General features: G+C 45.1%; 2 protein-coding genes across 4 annotated transcripts; both read right to left on the bottom strand.

The window, feature by feature from the left end:
• Window positions 1–1,451: 1,451 nt before the first annotated feature.
• Txnl4a (thioredoxin like 4A) lies at window positions 1,452–15,468 on the bottom strand. Of its 3 annotated transcripts, none has more exons than XM_028768944.1 (4): window positions 15,387–15,468; window positions 14,947–15,136; window positions 4,501–4,604; window positions 1,452–1,806 (listed from the first exon to the last, which is right to left on the bottom strand). In XM_028768944.1, the coding sequence occupies exons 2-4, from the start codon at window positions 15,097–15,099 to the stop codon at window positions 1,635–1,637; spliced, it is 429 nt and encodes a 142-aa protein (XP_028624777.1). In that variant the 5' UTR covers window positions 15,100–15,136; window positions 15,387–15,468; the 3' UTR covers window positions 1,452–1,634. The 3 variants fall into 3 exon arrangements, with proteins under 3 accessions (XP_028624777.1, XP_028624779.1, XP_028624778.1); XM_028768946.1 differs by lacking the exon at window positions 1,452–1,806 and adding an exon at window positions 12,186–12,254 and having other exon boundaries at window positions 15,387–15,461; XM_028768945.1 differs by lacking the exons at window positions 1,452–1,806; window positions 4,501–4,604 and adding exons at window positions 10,855–10,903; window positions 12,186–12,254 and having other exon boundaries at window positions 15,387–15,461.
• LOC114622519 (N-alpha-acetyltransferase 11-like) lies at window positions 9,475–10,852 on the bottom strand. Its single transcript, XM_028768943.1, has one exon. It carries the CDS (start codon window positions 10,821–10,823, stop codon window positions 10,161–10,163), a length of 663 nt encoding a protein of 220 aa, XP_028624776.1. The 5' UTR covers window positions 10,824–10,852; the 3' UTR covers window positions 9,475–10,160.
• Window positions 15,469–18,302: the final 2,834 nt, after the last annotated feature.

The following is an 18,302-nucleotide window of genomic DNA, read 5'->3' as shown; positions in this document are numbered from 1 at the left end:
CCGGTGTTTGACCAGAAACCATGCTGTCCTTTCATGGTCCTACACACACCATTACTTTTCCTTCAGTAGATGTGCAAGAGCACATGTGTGCAAGAGCTCCACATCTATGTGTGGAGAGCAGAGTTGTACAAGTGGTTTTCCTGTCACATTGAATTTAAGGACATTCTTGAGGGCACCAGACATGGAGGGAGTTTCCCTTTATGTAGAGAATCAAGAACAACTTCATATGGGGCCATCCATGGCCAGTGAGGAAAGCTAAACTTTTTTTCCCCCTTGACAGGGTCTCAGTATATAAACCAGATGACCAGACTGGCCTCGAAACCAGAGATCTGCCTACTTCTGCCTCCCAAGTGCTAGTGTTAAAGGCATGTGCCACCATGCTCGGCTATACTACTTTTTTAATGGGAAAATTATTGCAGATCTGCATCACCTGGCTGCATCCTAAGCCCAGACTCACGTTTGGGCTCATTTGACAAGTACACTTATCTGTAGGTAAGACATCTGCTTCACTCCCGAGTTTTCATAATGGGTCAGCTTATGAACAACCTACCAGGTGCCCAGCAAGTGGCCACCACTGCATACTATGGAGACAGATGAGGCAGAGGTACGTGCCTGAGTCAGTGAGGAGCTCGTCCAGTGTCAGCTCCTCGTATGCTGACCTTTCTTTCCTGAGTTTGTGTTCAGAGAGATGAGAGGGTAGACCTAGGTCCCTCCACATTGCTAGAAGAGAAGAAACGAGGAAACTGGCGTAGATAAGGAGACTTGTACTGGGTGGAATGAGGACCCAGCCTCCTTAGGAAGCATGACACAGGCACAGTCTGAGGAACGGACAGTCTGAGGAACGGTGGAGGGCTACTCGCTTCGGGAAGCTCCAGACAATTGCTATTTTTATAGTGTTTTGAGCTCAGCAGACTGGCCTCCGCCAGAAGCAGGAGTGCATCACACCTGGATTACAGTGCTATTTTATATGCTGAGTAAGATGAAGACTGGATCCTCTTATGGGTTATGTCGTCCCAAATTAATATGTTGATGTTTTAAGCCCAGAATCTCAGACCATGACCTTATTTGGAGTGATTATCATATGTAATCGGTTAAGATGAGGTACGGAAGTGAGGTGGGCCCCTCAGGCAATGTGACTGGTGTTCTTATAAGTAGGGGATATTTTGAGATTGACATACACATGATACACACAACTCATAAAGGAAACAGCAAAGACTAGGATAACGTGTCCTCAATCCAAGGTTCACCAAGGACTACCAATAACCTGTAAGCCAAGGGGCTTCTGCAGATGGCCCACAGCCACCTGAGGCTCACACCTGAACTACCGTCTGGGGTAGTGTGCTTGACAGCTTTAGACACTACTTGAAGATGCAAAACTCACAGCCTCAGGGACAAACCCTGACTTCACCCCGAGAGTGGAGACATTTACAGTCAGTAAAGCATAGCGCAGATTCCTACTGTTCCTTCACCATGTTTATTTGTTTCAGGTAGTTAAGGCCCTGTAACCCTCATCTCAAGGATCCTCCAGCTCCACAGCAATAATCTGCTACAGGCCCTTTCCAGAGGCCATGAGAGCTGAGTATTTCTACATGGAAGAGGCTCCCAGTGTCCTTTGCACAGCCTGAGGGCAGTGCTCAGTATCTGTACTTGGTAGAATAGTCCTTGGGAGACACCACCAGACCTCGGCCTTTGCGGGCACCACGGTACACAGTCTCTATGATGTCAACCATTTCTTGCTTGTCTTCCATGGCCCAGTTGATCTTGTTGTTGTTGCCAGTGCCCAAATCAATCATGATATGTTTGTTTCTGAAAGAGAAGAGAGAAGCATGCTTACAGAGAGAACACCAAGCACACTTGTTCTCCCTACTGCTCCAAGCACTTGTAATGTCATTTAAGGGCACTGCCATCCAAAGAGATCACAGTTCAAGACAAAATAAAGACAAACACTAAATATCATTTTCTAGAATACAACGCAGCAGCCACACACTCTTTCTGTATTCTTCTGTATTTTCTGTACATTCTCTCTCTCTCTCTCTCTCTCTCTCTCTCTCTCTCTCTCTCTCTCTCACACACACACACACACACACACACACACACAATTTAGTTTTTTTGAGACGGGGTCTCTCTACATAGCTCTGATTGTCCTGGAATTCACTATATAGATAGGGCTGGCCTCAAACTCAGAGATCCCATTGCCTCTGTCTCCTGAGTGCTGGACTGAGGGCAAGCACCACTGTGCCCTGCAATTGTGCATTCATACCTAGGACTGTAAAGGCCAAAAACAGTTGTACCATTTGGAAAGACAAGCAGTTTTCCTGGGAAGTGCTCTAATCTTCCTGAAAAAGCATGTGCAACCTTCTCATGCTTTGCTTGGTACAGATTTACTAAAGGCTTTGTAACCGTGAATTGAGAATGATGGCTTTGCCCACTCTGGCATGCTGTGACTGAGAAGCAAACAACCCTTAGTCACTTGTCCTTCAAAGGATAGGCCTTTTCCCCACCTAGGAACCTGTATTTGCACTTTCTGAATAAAGATGTTAACCCCTGCTGCACTTGCATTTATCTTCCCAAGTTTCTAAAGCTGTGTTCCTATCAGTCTGACTTCTCACTCCTACGGATCACACACTGGCTTCCCGGATAGCCATGACCACGCTCCACTGGTTCTGAGAGCAGTGAGAAGGTCAGTCTGACATGACGTCTCTGTCACACATTCCCTCCCAGGGCAGCATTCCACATCCTCAGCCCAGGAACGAGGTGGACACCCACATCTCCTCCCACCCACATGCAGAGCAGCCCTGCTGGGCTCCATGGCTTATTGTCTTTGTGAGGACACTGGGCATGGCTAGGCCTTTATACACCTGGGAGCCCTGTGTGATTCAGACAGGCTTCAGTCAGTTGTATCTCTGCAAAGGTGTTTGTAAAAAGGAGCCTGGTTTCTCTTCCTCTGTCCTAGTCCTAAGAGTAAAACCTGTACATACCAACACTGCTCCCTGCAACCTCCTTCCACACACATCACTGTATCTCTAAGATGGCCCCTCTGTCCCACGTGAAGTGAGGGCCTTGATTCCCACAAAGGGGAACGGGGACTTTGGCTGCACATTGAGAACTACTGTGCCCTACAATTGTATGGAAAGCAGAACTTGCTAGCGATGAGCTTGTTTTTTAGCAGAAGAGATGTCCAAACAAGGAAGTGCTGCCTGCTTTCTCATTGTCAGTAAAAGGAGCAGAGATGACTGGGCACAAGACCGTTAGTGAGAAGATTAAATTCCCAGCTTCTCCAGATAATGATGCAGAAGGCCTGCAAGGATCATAGGCCAGAGCACTCAGACATAGGAGATAAGGTAGGTGTGTCTCCCAAGGGTGAGTGGCCCTCCCAACCTCTAGGAGGCTTCTGAAATGAGGACATCATTTCCTACGGCTCATCAGGACTCACCCAGTGCCAGATAGCTCCTGTTTAACTCATACCCTCAAACTGTGAAGGACAGAGAGGACTGTGGAGAGAAGAGAATGTCTCCCTCACCCCCACCCCCCACTGTGGCTGAAAGAGGCAGGTCAACTGTTCAGCTACAAACATCAGTCATGAAGGGGGACTTGGTTAGATCGCTTCCCAGAGGAAGCACACTAGGAGGGTAACACCAAGCCTTATTAAAGTTTGTCTGGCCCTGGAGGTGTGTGTGTGTACAGGTGTAAGGGTGGAGGGGGTGGAGAGGGGAAGAGGTCCCTGTTTCTGTCCAATCCCTCTAAGAGGGAGAACTAGAAGTCAGAGGATTATGTAAAATGGGCTCACTGTGACACACAATGGATGCTGCCTTACTCAGGCAGAGGAGCCTTAAAGCAAGAAGAAAAGCCTCAGATACCCGAATGGAACTCCAGACAACTACTCATCCTGAGAGACCCTGCTTATCTTAGCCCCAGAGCTGTGAGTTCACAAATGAGAGCCAATTTACACTGGTAAGTCTGTGTATAAGATCAAACACACAACCCTGCTTATCAATTTGGACTCTACTTTTGGAGTTCTATGGTAGGGAAAACTTTTGATGAGCAGAGCCAGTTTCACATGGAAATGTCTTTCCAAATCTCCATTGAAATGATGGAGCTGATGAAATAACCTTGACGTGTACACAGCAAAGCAGCTAAGTTCAGCTTTTCTTCCTGGAGTTTTCCAAAGGACACCACATAAAGTCAGTGATAATATCTAGCAAGGGAAGCTGTATTTTAAAAGGTTTGTTCATCAGCAGATTTTATTTGGAGGCATCTTAAATGCCAGAAGAAATGTCTTTCATTTAATTATACTTCACACTAGTTTCTGGACAGTTGCAAGAATTCTTTGCTCTTGAGTGAATGTTAAACTGGAATTGGTTCTTTACAACTATTTAAAAGATTCACACTGATTGCCTTGTGGTAAAACTGCACAACTGACTTCCTCCTAACAAGGGCATCTGTCCCATCGAGCTCCCAAACCCACAGCGCTCCACTTAGGCAGCAGCTTTGGACACAGACCTGAAGAAGAACATGACAGTGCACGGGTCATACAGCTCGTACATCTTGTTGAAGTCAGGCACTTCTGTGATATCCACAAGATAAATAACTGCAAAATTCTTAACCTGGAAAGAGATTTGAAAGACTGAAATAAGAGGTCAAATCGGCTTTCATTTTATAAAAGTAAATTAAAGCAAAAACAAGACTGTGGAACTGGGCATTTTTTTCAAACCAGTTACTAAATATTTGTCCCACAGAGCTGACAAAGGGAAGCCACATGGTCCTACCATGGTTCTGACCCATGCTACTTACAACTCTCTCTGACATTTCCAAGTCACTTAAGAACTAAACTTGTCTCAGGCACCAAGTTAATAAAGTCCTACAGGAAATGCCCATAGCCCTCCCACTCACCTATCATGAGCCATTTTTGTAAGTTTTGTATAAGTTTCTGGTTTGACAATTACTCATTCCATATCAAACTCAACCATCCACCTTCCCCCAATTACTTGTTTCTTTTTTTTGTTTGTTTTGTTTTTTTGTTTTTGTTTTTTGAGACAGGGTTTCTCTGTGTAGCCCTGGCTGTCCTGGAACTCACTCTGTAGACCAGGCTGGCCTTGAACTCAGAAATCCGCCTGCCTCTGCCTCCCAAGTGCTGCGATTAAAGGCATACGCCACCACCGCCCGGCTCAATTACTTGTTTCTATGCTTGCAAATGCTAATAGTTATTATTCCGCATGCTAAACTTTCTACAATTTATTAGAATTTTCTGTAATTTTCAAGTCCAAATTTATCAGTTTAGAAAAAATTTTTAAAAGACTAAAAGCACCCTAAATCCCATTGCTGTTAATATTTTTGCTTAATTCCCCCTATCTTTTCCTAGCTATATTTTAAAACACGTTAACAAAAAATGATCATACTGTGTTCTGCTTCCATTATAAGCATTCCTGTCCATCAAAGACTGCTCTTTAGCTGCCTGTTATTCATCAGATGGCTACGCCATGTTGGAGCACTCTTTGCTTGTTTCCTTGCTGAGTTCCTAAAAGCATCAATAATTCCACTATGCACACTGACTTTATGTATATACTTCCTAAGGATAAACCTTTAAACAGCCTTAGACAGAGTGTGGTGTGTCCCTTAAAAATGCTCTGTGCACTGTATAAAGGCATGACTTAGACATGTCATATGCCCCAAGAGTCTTAACTCCTAACCCCAACTGAGAAGCAACTCTAGGAAGGTCACTACAGATGAAGTCAGCCTGGGTCCACATGAGGTTAGGGCTAGGAGGTGAGTCCCAAATCCACAACTGCTCTCCATTTATAGGGACAAGACCACATGACAGCCACTGGGAAACATGGAAACCGGAAATGTGTATACAAGCTGAAGACACCAGCAATAGCTTGCAAGCACCAGGAGCAACCAACCAACAAACCATCCAATCTATTTCCCACTTTCCATTCTTCCTTTAAGAAAGAGTACATGTATTACCATGAGTATGTGTGTAGGTGCAGGGGTATGCCCAGCATGCACAAGGACAGAGGGCAACTTTAGGAGTTTTCTCCTTTCACCATGGAGATGTTCCAAGGACTGAATTCAGGTTATCAGGCTTATGTGGCAAATACTTTTACCGTCTTGGTATACACTCACCCTCCTTATTCCTTGACATATTACCTCAATTTATATTAAAGAGAACCTTAGCAGGTTGCCCTCAGAGACAGTAAGTCACTAGGTGGCACAGATCATACAAGAACATATCTCCAAGCCTGACCCCATGTTCTTTCCTAAGTAATTTTAGTATCCCTGAGGTGTCAATACTGTTGACTTGGTATCACTTTCCTTAGCTGAAGACTAAAGACTGCACAACACTAAGGGCTCTTGCCATCAAGCCTGACAACTTCAAGGCTACATGACAAAGGGAATAAACTATGGTGCCTGTGTACACATACACACAGTGTCTCACACACACACATAGCCTGTTTGTTTTGGGTTTACCTGAGATAGTATCTTATACATATAGCCCAGGACGACCTCTTATCTGTTCAGTAGTCCAAGGGGATCTTGAAGTTGTGATCCTTCTGCTTCTGAGCACTGGGATTTGGAATGACAGGTGTGGACAGACCGTACCGGGCTTTTAATACCTCAGTGATTTTTTTTCCCTTTTCAGCACTGGATTGAATCCAGGGCCTCATGCCTACTAGGTAAGCAGATTACCAAAGAACTTAATCTCTGGCTTCTTATATTTTAAAATAGGGTCTCATTAAATTTCCCTGACTGGCCTTGAACTCATGTTATAGCCCAGTCACACCCTGAACTTGTGGTCCTCTTGTTCCAGGCCCCCAAGTTATGAAATAGCAGGCATCCGCCATTACACCCATTTCCTTTACTTCTTAATGGCTAACATTCTTAAAACCTACCAGCTGAGCTGGGCATAGTACTTTGTGAGAGTGTGCAAAGTCCTAGGTTCAATCCCCAGTGTTCCCCCACCAAGCTATCTGAAAAACAAAAACAAAAAACAAAACAAAACAAAAAAACCCTCTTACCTTATATGTAGGCCAGTGGAGCACTTGCCTAGCATATGCAATGCCCTGGATTGAACCTCAAAAACAACAAACCCAACCCAGAAATCCAGTTTAGTAACTGAGTTCATGGTGAGTAACCTGTCACCTGGGATCTGCTTCCAATGGGACAGCACAAAGGTGAGCTCGAGAGTGCTCTGATGACCAGTGTAACAGGCATTGGCTGCACTCTATTGCTGGTAATATTCCAAAAGTCAGCAAGGAAATTCAATCATAAAGTGAGTTTATACTAACAAGGACTGCACCTGTCTTCAGCTTTAGTAAGCTCTTAGCTGTGGTACACGGTACACTGCATGTCTGTGCTCACTGTCCACATGTCGTGTACGTCGCGGTGCATGAAGGATGTGTGCATTACCATCTGCACATCATGGGCACGAGGGATGTGTGCTTTGTTTATATTCACTCTAGAAACCATTAACACTGCTCCCTCTCGTGTCAGGCACATCTTTCTTGGATCTCAGTTCACTGACAGGTATTTCTGAAACTCTGCTTTCCCATCGTATCCATGCTGAAATCATCAGCCAAGTTACCAGGATCTGGCTTCCTTAGTAAACACATCCCATTCTGGTATTTTTTAAAAAGAAACTAGCTCACTACAGAAGTTGAGGCCATGGATTCATCTGATTAGGAGCAGAGGCTGTGTTCCATTTTCTGTTCAACTTGTCCAGGATCATACAGTTATGTACCAACTGCACAACCATTTTAATACCAGGGAGAGCACCTCAATAAACACCAACGTCCTTGAAGACACAAATGTGTCTCCTGTCTCCAAGCTTAATCTGACCCATCATCATTAGACAGACTCCAAGTCAAACACAAATACTATAAGGACTTACATAAACATTCCAGGGCAGACTGACTCAAAGTGTCTAAGAACCTACCACATACAAGGAACTTCTTGATCATGAATTCTAATTCTTTTAATAGTCTGAGACTGTCAGTGTTTCACATATCAAGAATTTAAAGTTCAAAGCCCCAGGGGAAACAGCAGAACTGAAACTGCACCCAGGTCTGCCCCAGATGCCTCTGGGTAAGAATTCCTGAGTCATGAAGACACTGTTCTGTCTGAGGTGGAGGGTGGGAGCCATTCAGTAAAGAGAGCTCCATCTATAAAGACAGATATAGTTGGGCAGTGGCATCAACTTCGATCCCAGGACTGGGAGCCAGAGGCAGGAAGATGGAGGCCAGCCTGGTCTACAAAGTTCCAGGGGTAGGTCATGCAAAAGAACCCTGTCTCAAAACAAGACAAGACAGTCAAAAGACACCAGTCAAATCCCATTAGCTAGCTTCTCCATGAGAAAGCAGAATCAGGAATGTCTTCTTGAAGCCTATTTACAAGGCCCTAAACACAGGCCAGTCTTGGTAGGCACCTGACTGTGGCTTTTAGGTACTGATTGGGATGAACTTGAGGCTGGGCTGGGGAAGACCACGTCATGGCCACCATCTGCTTCCAACCAGCCCCAAGCACAGTGATGCTGGGACTTCAGTGTTAGTGTAGAAGCCCTTTACAGGGGAAAGCATGAGGGCTAGTAGTCACTGCACAACAGGAAATGTAGGCTCAGAGACCTACTAGTGACACAGCCAATGCTTCGGGGCCCACAATGGAATCTCAGACACCAAAGCCCAATCAATAAGGAGGCACCTGTGTTACGGTCCCTGAAAACTGAAGTCAGACAAGACTAAAAAGCTCTGCCTGACTCCTGGGCAAACAGGGGAGTAGTCGTCCCTGGAAGACAAGACAGGAAGAGACAATTAGGTGGGAAGTGTCTAGCAGCCTTCTGTTCTGTGGATGAAAGGTCATGTGCAGGACAGCTCGGACCTGTTGATCTTCCTAGAGGGCGCTGAGGTGAGGGGCTAAGGTGGAAACATCACAAACCAAAGACCCAGTGTCCTGGCAAGAGTTTGGCTAAGACAAGATCTTACCTGGTTGTCCCAGCAGGCCCAGGACTTGCTGCGTAGATCAGACTAGCTTGGACCTCAAGATCTGCCTGCCTCTAGCTCCAGAGAGCTGGGATCAAAGGGGTGCCCCACCACTAGCTTAATCTGCCCATTTTTAACGGCCTGTCAACATCTTAAGTGTCATAAAGCAGAAATGCTCATTTCATATGCATTACAACAAAGTTAAAATTAAATTATTAATAAAGGAAAGACTAACCTGCCTTCTACAGAATTAACTACCAATCTCATGAAAGGTCAGAATGGGGATTATTTTAATTATTTACAACCAATTAGACTCTCCAGTCCCCTGCATATAGAAACTGGTAAGAGGAATCATGTCTTCTTAAAAATGAAAACCTTGGCTGTTTTATAACTCTTCAGCTCAACCCGATGCCCCATAAAGTAGAACATGTTACCTCCGTAGAGGTGCTCTTGAGACTAAACCAAAGCACTAGGTAAGGACTGACCAATGAATTACCACAAGTAGACTCCTTTCTGTATTTTTATTTTTTCAGGTTAGAGATTGCAATTTAATTTCCGCTTGTCCTTTCATTAGATCTACAAATTCTGCTTTGGTATTAGTCCAACATCACCTTCGCCCAAGGGAAAGGGAACATTCTTCTTCAAAAAGAGGGCAGGGCAGGGCAGGGCAGGGCAGGGCAGGGCAGGGCAGGGCCAGGCAGGCCACAGAAAGCAAAAGGAGGTAACTTCACCCAACAGGGGCAGACAGCATGAGGACTAACTTGATGATTCTGCCTACTCCAAGAAAAAAAAAAAAAAAAAAAAAAAAAAAACCAGATAAATAATGGCAAAGGCTGAAAGCTGGGGGATCTTCTTGAGTTGTCCCCACTTCCTGTTTGGCACTCCAGGTGGAAACCTGCAGGATACACACAATTAGAACAGTACTGAACAGAATCTGATGGCAGCATGAAGAAGCCAAGAAAGGTGCTGCACGGCAGTCCTCAGGCTTCCTTGACTCCTGCACAGCAGGTTCTGTGTCCAGGTGTGGCTCCAGGATCACACAGGTAGGTCATGCAGAAGGTTGCTGCTAAGCTTTGAAAGGAGAGCCATTCAGGTCACCAGGAGATGAGCTCAAAGCAGGGACTGCAGACCAAGGTTCCCAAGAACAATGTGGCTAAAATACAAGGACCTGTAGTGCTCAGGCAGGCTCTAGGAGGTGGACCCAAAGGTCTGCAAGCTGTCTTGGACATCAGTACCGTCTTTGCTGTCACTGCCACTGTCACCTCCAGCCAGGTTCTCCTGCTGCTCGGCCTCTTCAGAACCAGGAAGTGTACTACCCTGATTCTCCTTGGAACCCAGAACCACGTATCTGCCTTTCTTCAGCACCAGCTGCCGTCTCAGCTCATCCGCCATCTGCGAGAGATCTCGCTTCATAGCATATGCATCTTCTCCATCTGCATAGTACTTGGGCTCGACCTCACTAACCTGGAAGTTCAAGGTGTTGGAATAAAGGTGCAAAGCTGCTCGGTTGCTCTTCCTGACATGCAGGGATACATACTTAGCACTGAAGTTCTCAATCATGGCCCGGGAGGCCTGGTCCATCAGCTTCTGGGCCAGGCCAAGGCGCCGGTGGGAGCGTTTCACAGCCAGCGAGGTGATATGTCCATGAGGGACATCATCAGGATCCTCTTCCATTTTGGCCAGGACATAACCCACAATCTTCCCATCCTCATCCTCAGCAATGTAGGAGAGCTGGGGCCAAGAGAGGCCATGATAAAAATAGTACTTCATCTGGTAGTTCTCAGGCAGACAGAGCAGGTTGCAGTGCTGCATGTTCATAAGGTCATCTGGCCGAGCCCGGCGGATGTTCATATTGGCGGCAGATAGGCCTGTCAGACTCCGCAGAATCAGAGAGGATGCCACAGAGCACAAGCGACACCAGCACCGTTTGCCTCGAGGAATTGACACAAAGGTGTATTTCAAAACTCAAGAAACACAGCACTGTCAATACAAATGTATCTCTGAAGAGTATGGATTATCAGATAGTCCTGGATAAACAGCCTTAATGTAACTACATAACCTTAACTTTGTACTCATGCTTTGAGATGCTCTTATCCAACAAGACCTTGTAGTCTCGGCAAAGACTACAATCCTGGTGAGGATGGGGATACACACAGTGCGGGACTTAGAGAAGGTACTAGAGCAGCATCAGACCTCCCTGGCCCCCTGCTAACTTCTGAGCCTTCTTGGATTCTATCTGTACCAGCTGTGTGTGCAAAGCATCTCAAAAAGGGGCTGCCTAGACTCTGGCTCCTGCGTCCACGAAGGTAAGAAGATACAGATCAGCAGCAGTTCCTCCTGTTACCGTCATCCATTTATCAATGTACACGCCACTAAAATTTCCACCTGTTTTATATAAAGCTGACATTCAAGTGGATGCCCACTACTTTTTTTCCTCCAAAAAGCATTTTGGAAATCTAAAACAAAATGGAAACACACTGCTTTGCTTATGCCCAGTTGATTTATTTCCCACAGCTATAGAACTTTAGAAAGCAAGGGGAACATGCTTTTCAAACAAGACATCTTACTGTCTTGTACAAGACAGGCTCCCTATTATTCTTTAAAAGCCCTATAAAACATTATTTGTCTTGGGTAGTTTTCTAAAACTGTCATGTATTTGTACGCACAGTGTGTGTATAGGTCAGAGAATCAGAGAACAAATGAGCGAATTGGTTTTTCTTGACTTTGATGTGGAGTCTGTGGCAGTGCCTCCATCTGGTGAGCCGTCTCAGCAGCCACAATGTTTCTTTCAGAACATATCGTCACATTTCAATATATCCCTGAAGACATTAAATGCCATTTATTGGGGCTTTTTAGTCTACAAAAACTGTCTAACCATGTTTGCATGTCATAGTATTAAGGGAATACTGATCTCTAAAAGCACTTTGTTGAAAAAGTATATTCCTACTCCATGGGTAAAGAGATCACAGGTACATGAAATAATCTTTCTTCAAAACTGCATGCATGACATCATTTTACAGAGAACTTACTCAGTAAGCCCTAGATCTAAGTATGTGTGTTCCCTACCTCCTTTCTTCCTTACGTATTGAACTCAGTAACTCCAGCATCACTGGAAATGCGCACTGCAAGAGGAAGCAGCACGCTGGCTAAAGCAACATATTTTAGAAGAACAGGGACTTAAGTCCAGCCTGAACACACACATCTTTTACTCACTTTAAAACAGCTGGGATATCCAAACAGGACTCATACAAGATGAGGAAGATCTCCCACTATCTTCCATTTCTGCGGAGGGAGATTTTTAAATAGTTATACTGTTCTTTATACTAAAATCTTAAATTTCAAAATTTATGTTGAATGCTCCCTGGAGTTTCAAAAATTATGAATGTATATTTTGCCATTATACTAAGAAAGTAAACAATGGTGATTTTCATGTATTTCAAACTTACATTTTTAATAACTACACTGAAACATAGTATTAAAAGTTTATTAAGGATATGAAAAAGATTGCTCCGTGGCTAAAGAACTTGCAGGACCCAAGTTCAGACCCCCAGAAACCCACATAAATACCAAGAAGACATGATGGCCTACCTTAATTCTAGTCCTAGAAGATGGAAAACAGGGGTCCCTAGAGCAAGCTGGCTGGCAAGACTAGGCTTATTGGCAAGCTCTAGTGTTAAGGAAAGACCCTGCCTCCAGTGAATAACGAGGTGAAGAGCAAGCGACTGAGGAGGATGGGCATAGGACACCTGGCTAGCATGGTAGTGCTACAGAGTTATTAAGGGGGAAAGGGGAAGCTCATTAAGAATGCAATCACATTTTTGGACAAAAGAAAATGCAACTAAGACTAAAAGAAATATTGTCAAAGGGGACTAACGAACCCAACACCAAATAGAGTGTATGTCTATTAAGTAGGGTGGCAGGTGCTGTTTTCACCTGAGTAGCACAGTGAGACAACAAGCACAGGAAAATCTTAAATTCTGTTTAGCTGGGAAATGCCAAGGGCATCCTGACAGGAAACCCTACCTGACGCTGCTCAAACCACCTTCAGGTCAAAACAGTTAAAGGACAGCTGTCCCCAACTAAAGCAGACTCAACAGTGAGTTGCTTATAGTAACGCTTCAGTAAATCTGTGTTTGCCTTCGTCTGAGGGACCCAATCACCTCATTTGTACCTCTAGCCTGACTGGCAGGACAGCCTGCATGAGAGAGAAGTGCTGCCCTCTTTAGCCCCCAGTGACACCTTCAGATCTTCACTGTCCTGGAGTCCAAGAGGACTAGGGCAGGGCTGAGAAACACTTCTACTCAGAAGCTAATCTCCACCGAGGAACTCCTGAATTCCCTGGAGGCCTCTTTAATAAGGATTTCTGGGCCTCAGCCCAGACCAACAGTGTTCCTGAGACTCACTTCAGAAGCACTCCCAATGACACTTGCAATAACTGGATGCCAGAATTGTCCTCCACTGTTCTCTCCTAAACATGAAAGCAGAAAGCAACCAACCAATCAACAGAAAGCCGAATAATGTTGCTTTTCCTGCACACACACACCCCTGTGTCTTACTATAGAGAATTTCTTTGGCATGGTGACTGTGGTTCAGTGGCAGAGCACCTGACTAGAATGCCCAAGACCCTGGTCTCACTTACAGCTCGAGTAAATACAGTGACAATCCTGTGGCAGAAGTCATTTCAAAGACAAGAACTACTGTAAGCCAACATTCGTTAGCATCGGTGAGAGGGAAAATAGTTACAGCATTTCTATCATTGCTAACTCTTCTTTAACACAAACTTTCAGGCTAGGCATGGTGGCAAACGCCTTTAAAACCAGCACTGGAAGGTGGAGGCAGAGGCAAGTAGATTTGTCTTCGAGGTCTAAAGACATGTAAACATATGTCTACACAAGTTCCAGGGCTATGTAGGGAGGTCCTGTCTCAAATAAATAAGAAAGAAAAGAATATTCAAGTTATGGAATAGTAGCATTGAATATTAGTCTTTTCCATTTGCCCTACTGTTACAATCATAAAAAAAAACAACTAAGTCATCCTAAAACTGAAGAGGAATTTTCGAAGAACGAGAATTCACCTCCTAATCATGTAACAATACCTGACAATTACACTTCTAGTGTCTGGAAATAAGTACTGCCACCCAGCTTATAAAAATGGAAAACTAAGAACACCAGTTCTACCCAAACACAACTCTACTTTCTCCTAACACTTTTTGTATTTGTTGAAGGTCCCTCTGGGCTACACCATGAATCCTTTTCCCTCTCCCCTAAAAGGGGGGGGGGGCGCTAAAAAGTTTACCATGGTATTAACCTAAAAGTTCTGCTTCATATGTACAATAAATTCGTTAAGTATCAAGAAAAGGCCAAAACTACTAAACTAAGCTACTCAAGTAAGCTCCAACACACTCAACAAAGCTTGCAAAATCATTCTGTTCACTACACATACACACACACACACACACACACACACACACACACACACACGATAATATAACAGTTTTTGTTTTGTTTTGGAGAGTGGGTCTTATATAGTCCTGACTGGCCTGGAACTCAAAAAGATCAGTCTGCCTCAGCTTCTAGAGTGCTAGGATTAAACGCATATGCCACTGCATCTGGCCCTAGTCAATTCTTTTAAAAACACGGTCCACAGTGATGCCCTGTAATCCCAGAATTCTAAAGCGACTGAGGCAGTGAGTTCAAGGTCCGTCTGATTATATACAAGACCTATCTCAGGACAATTCCCTTCCGTAAAAACAAAACCAAAAATTTATCATCACAATGAATCACTTATTTTAGGAGGAAGATCATAAACTTCTTTAAATTTTAAGAAACTAACCATTTCTGGCACAAACCTACGAGTACATGAATTCTGTCTCTCTGTGGGTCATTGGTCTGCATGAATATCAGCATTCAGGCTCGAATCTCGAGTCCAAACCGCGCTGCAGGGCCCAGCAGGACGAACACTGCACATGCGTTACCTTTTCGGCGATGCTGTACAGAACCTCGTCCATCTTCATGCAAGTGGGGTCCCAGTCGTGTCCGAAGCGAATGACGACCACGCGGTCCTCCTCCGAAAGGATGGCCTGGTCTACCTGCCAGCCATTGTGCAGATGCGGAAGCATGTACGACATCTTGAGCGCGCCTGCGCGGCCGGACGCCGCGAGCTACCTGTGGGTAGAAAGAGCTGAGGACGCGACCCCATCCGGACCCCAAGAACCCGGCCTGCACCCCAGACTCTGCCTAGGGCCCCACTGCAAACCCGCAGGCCACCGCACCCCAAACCTCCACTGCCCGTCCCGGGCCCGAGGCCCATATAGGGCCTCGACTCGCACCGGAACCACACCCCCGAATCTCCACTCCGCAGGGGCCATACCCCGGCACCCCCTGCCCCACAGGGCCACACCAGACGACCTCTAACCTCGTGTAAGCCCACGCGGACCGACCACTGGGTCCTCCACCCAACACCAGCGCCTCCCGCGCCGTCACGCGCTGACGCTTTTCAGCGCCGCTGCGCATGCGCACGCCGCGTCACGCGCATGCGCAGGGAGGACCCGGTCGGCCTCTTGGTCTCCTGGTCGCCGCCAAGCGAGCTGGGCCTGCGTAGAACGAGCGGTTCCTGAGTGCTTCCTGATTGCCTTCTTGGCGGCTAGGTACCTCTGCCGAGGGAGGCCCGAGTCTAACCTCGGGCCCGACCTCGTTAGAAAGTGCTCCAAAGCATGGTCGAGACCCAAGCATCCCTATCTCGTAACTCGCCTAGTGTAGTGGGGTGGTGGTTTACCTCTATATTTATAATTTTTTTTATCGTGCTGAGAAATGACAAGTCTTTGACCAAACTTCAACCATGCTACTGATCTTTTCCATAGGCTTATTTATGCGTTCTTCTGTAAAATATCTTTCAGCGCCGGGCGGTGGTGGCGCACGCCTTTAATCCCAGCACTTGGGAGGCAGAGGCAGGCGGATTTCTGAGTTCAAGGCCAGCCTGGTCTACAGAGTGAATTCCAGGACAGCCAAGGCTACACAGAGAAACCCTGTATTGAAAAAACCAAAAAACATATATATATATATATATATCTTTCAGCGTCACCAGACACTCTGGGATATAATCAAGTTTTTGGTCCTGTACCTTAACCCAGAGGTCAGACGTCCTTGGCTTCAGCCATCATCCTCCTAATTTCTCTTTCACAGATCCATCTCTCTTCCCCCATAATGTTCCACAGTTGGTAGTTGAACACATTTTTTTCCTTACAAGACCATTGTTGCAGTATTCCTGAACCATCTTCTTAAGCAATTAGAAGTAGGAATGATTTCCTTTACTATATATGTGTGTGTACATGTGTGTATGTGTGTATGTGTGTGTGTGTAAGTTTGCCGCTTTAGTCATTTACTAGTATTAAGTATAAGCATTGTACAACCATCACCACTATCCACCTCCTGACAAAAATTAGAAATTAAAAAGCAGTGGCTGGAGAGAGGACTCCAAAATGGAAAGCATTTGTGGCTCCTGATGAAGACCCAAGTTCTGGGGCTAGAGAGTTGGCTCAGCAGTTCCAGAGGACCCGGGTTCAATTCCCAGCACCCACATGGTGGCTGTCTGTAGTTCCAAAATCTGACCCCCTTACACAAACATGCAGCCTGGTCTACAGAGTGAGTTCCAGGACAGCTACACAGAGAAACCCTGTCTTGAAAAAAAAAAATCCTTTTCTCTAAGTCCGTATCCTGATTTCAGTTTCCTCTCTCTCTATTCTTCCTAGTTTCGCCCTACCCCTCTCCCATCAGAATCTACTCCCTTCTTCTTTCTGTCTCTCATTAGAAAAATGAGCAGAAGGAAAAGATCCCAAGAGAAGAAGGTACAAGGAATCAGAGACTCACTTGTTCACACACTCTACTGAGTGTGTAATCCCATAAAAACACTAACCTGGAAGCCATAACACACACACACACACACGTATACGTATACATACATACATACATATACATATACATATACATATACATATACATATACATATACATATATATATATATGCGCAGAGGACCTGGTGCAGAGCAGACCCATGCAGGCCCTCTGCATGCTGCCTCAGTCTCTGTGAATTTATATGAGCTTTGCTCATGTTGATTTAGAGAACCTTGTTTTCTTGATATCCTCTCCTCTCTGTATATTGTCATGGTTAGCTGCTTTCTCAAGTCTGTCTAGCTTTCTTGGAGGCTCAGCACCTCTGTGGAAGGATGCCCAAGTTTAATCCCTGGCCCGGCATTGTTAGCAAGTGCTTCAAACACAGCCAAGACCCAAATGTCCTCAACTTGTTAGGCTCCTCGTACTGTGTGGGGTAGTGGTTTCATCTAAACTACTCCATCTTGTGTAATTAACAGTGATTAAGGCCATGGTTTGCCCCAGATGATGCCATTTGAGTGCAAATAAAGAAAGGCAGGATAGACTTTGAATCTTATTTGTGCACAAAGACACCAAAAACTATCTGGCACCAACTATAAAGCAAAGACTAATAACATTTCTATAACTAAAAAAGAGATCAGATGCAAAGTTATCAAAGTAAATGGGTAACATATAGGCACAGAGGCATATTAAAACAGTCTTGGAAAAACCAGGCCCAAGAACTCGTGTGCAACACACCTGAATTGAACCCCATAACAAAAAGGACATCTGTAGCCATGATAACAATGGCTACAGTTCCTACCCAGCATGTCACTGGAAGACCCATTCATCAAGGTGTCAAAAGGCAAAAAACTTTGAATGCCTGTGTCATATGCTATCAGAGCAGCTTGAATGTCTTTGCTTGATGGGACCCACTCCAACTGTGATCCTCCATCCTCCTGCGCGACTGTCTGGACACCAGCCTTGTACTTTGCCTCTATTATTCTGTGACTTCTACAGTCCAATGTCTCTGTGGCTCAGCTCTAACCTTCAGATCAGCTCTAATGGTCATATCTGAGACCCTGCAGCTCAGCTCTGAAATTCCAGCAGATCTATAACTGGGTTTCTTATATTTTATAAACACTTTCAGTGACTCTCCCTATGTGCACTAGCTATCCACTTCTGTCTGCAGTAGGCCTGGTTGAACTTTGGAACTTCTTCAAAACTTTTGTAGCCTTCGTTAACCTACACACACACACACGCATACATGTGTGTGATATAATGTGCGATTGAAGAGTTAATATTAAGTAAATTATTGGAGTGAAGAAACCTGTGTTTGCCAATAAGCAGTAGGAAATGACGAGTGATTGGTGAAGACTGAACAACACCAACATGGCTGTGGATCTGTTGTAAGTCAGTACATTCCAGCATTGTGGGAAGACACAGCCTTTCCTTCTGTACATT

The sequence above is a fragment of the Grammomys surdaster genome, unplaced genomic scaffold, assembly GCF_004785775.1.
Source record: "Grammomys surdaster isolate TR1022 unplaced genomic scaffold, NIH_TR_1.0 189, whole genome shotgun sequence".
Lineage (NCBI taxonomy): Eukaryota > Metazoa > Chordata > Mammalia > Rodentia > Muridae > Grammomys > Grammomys surdaster.
The sequence above is the reverse complement of the archived record's forward strand: the minus strand, read 5'-3'. Positions and strand labels throughout refer to the sequence as shown.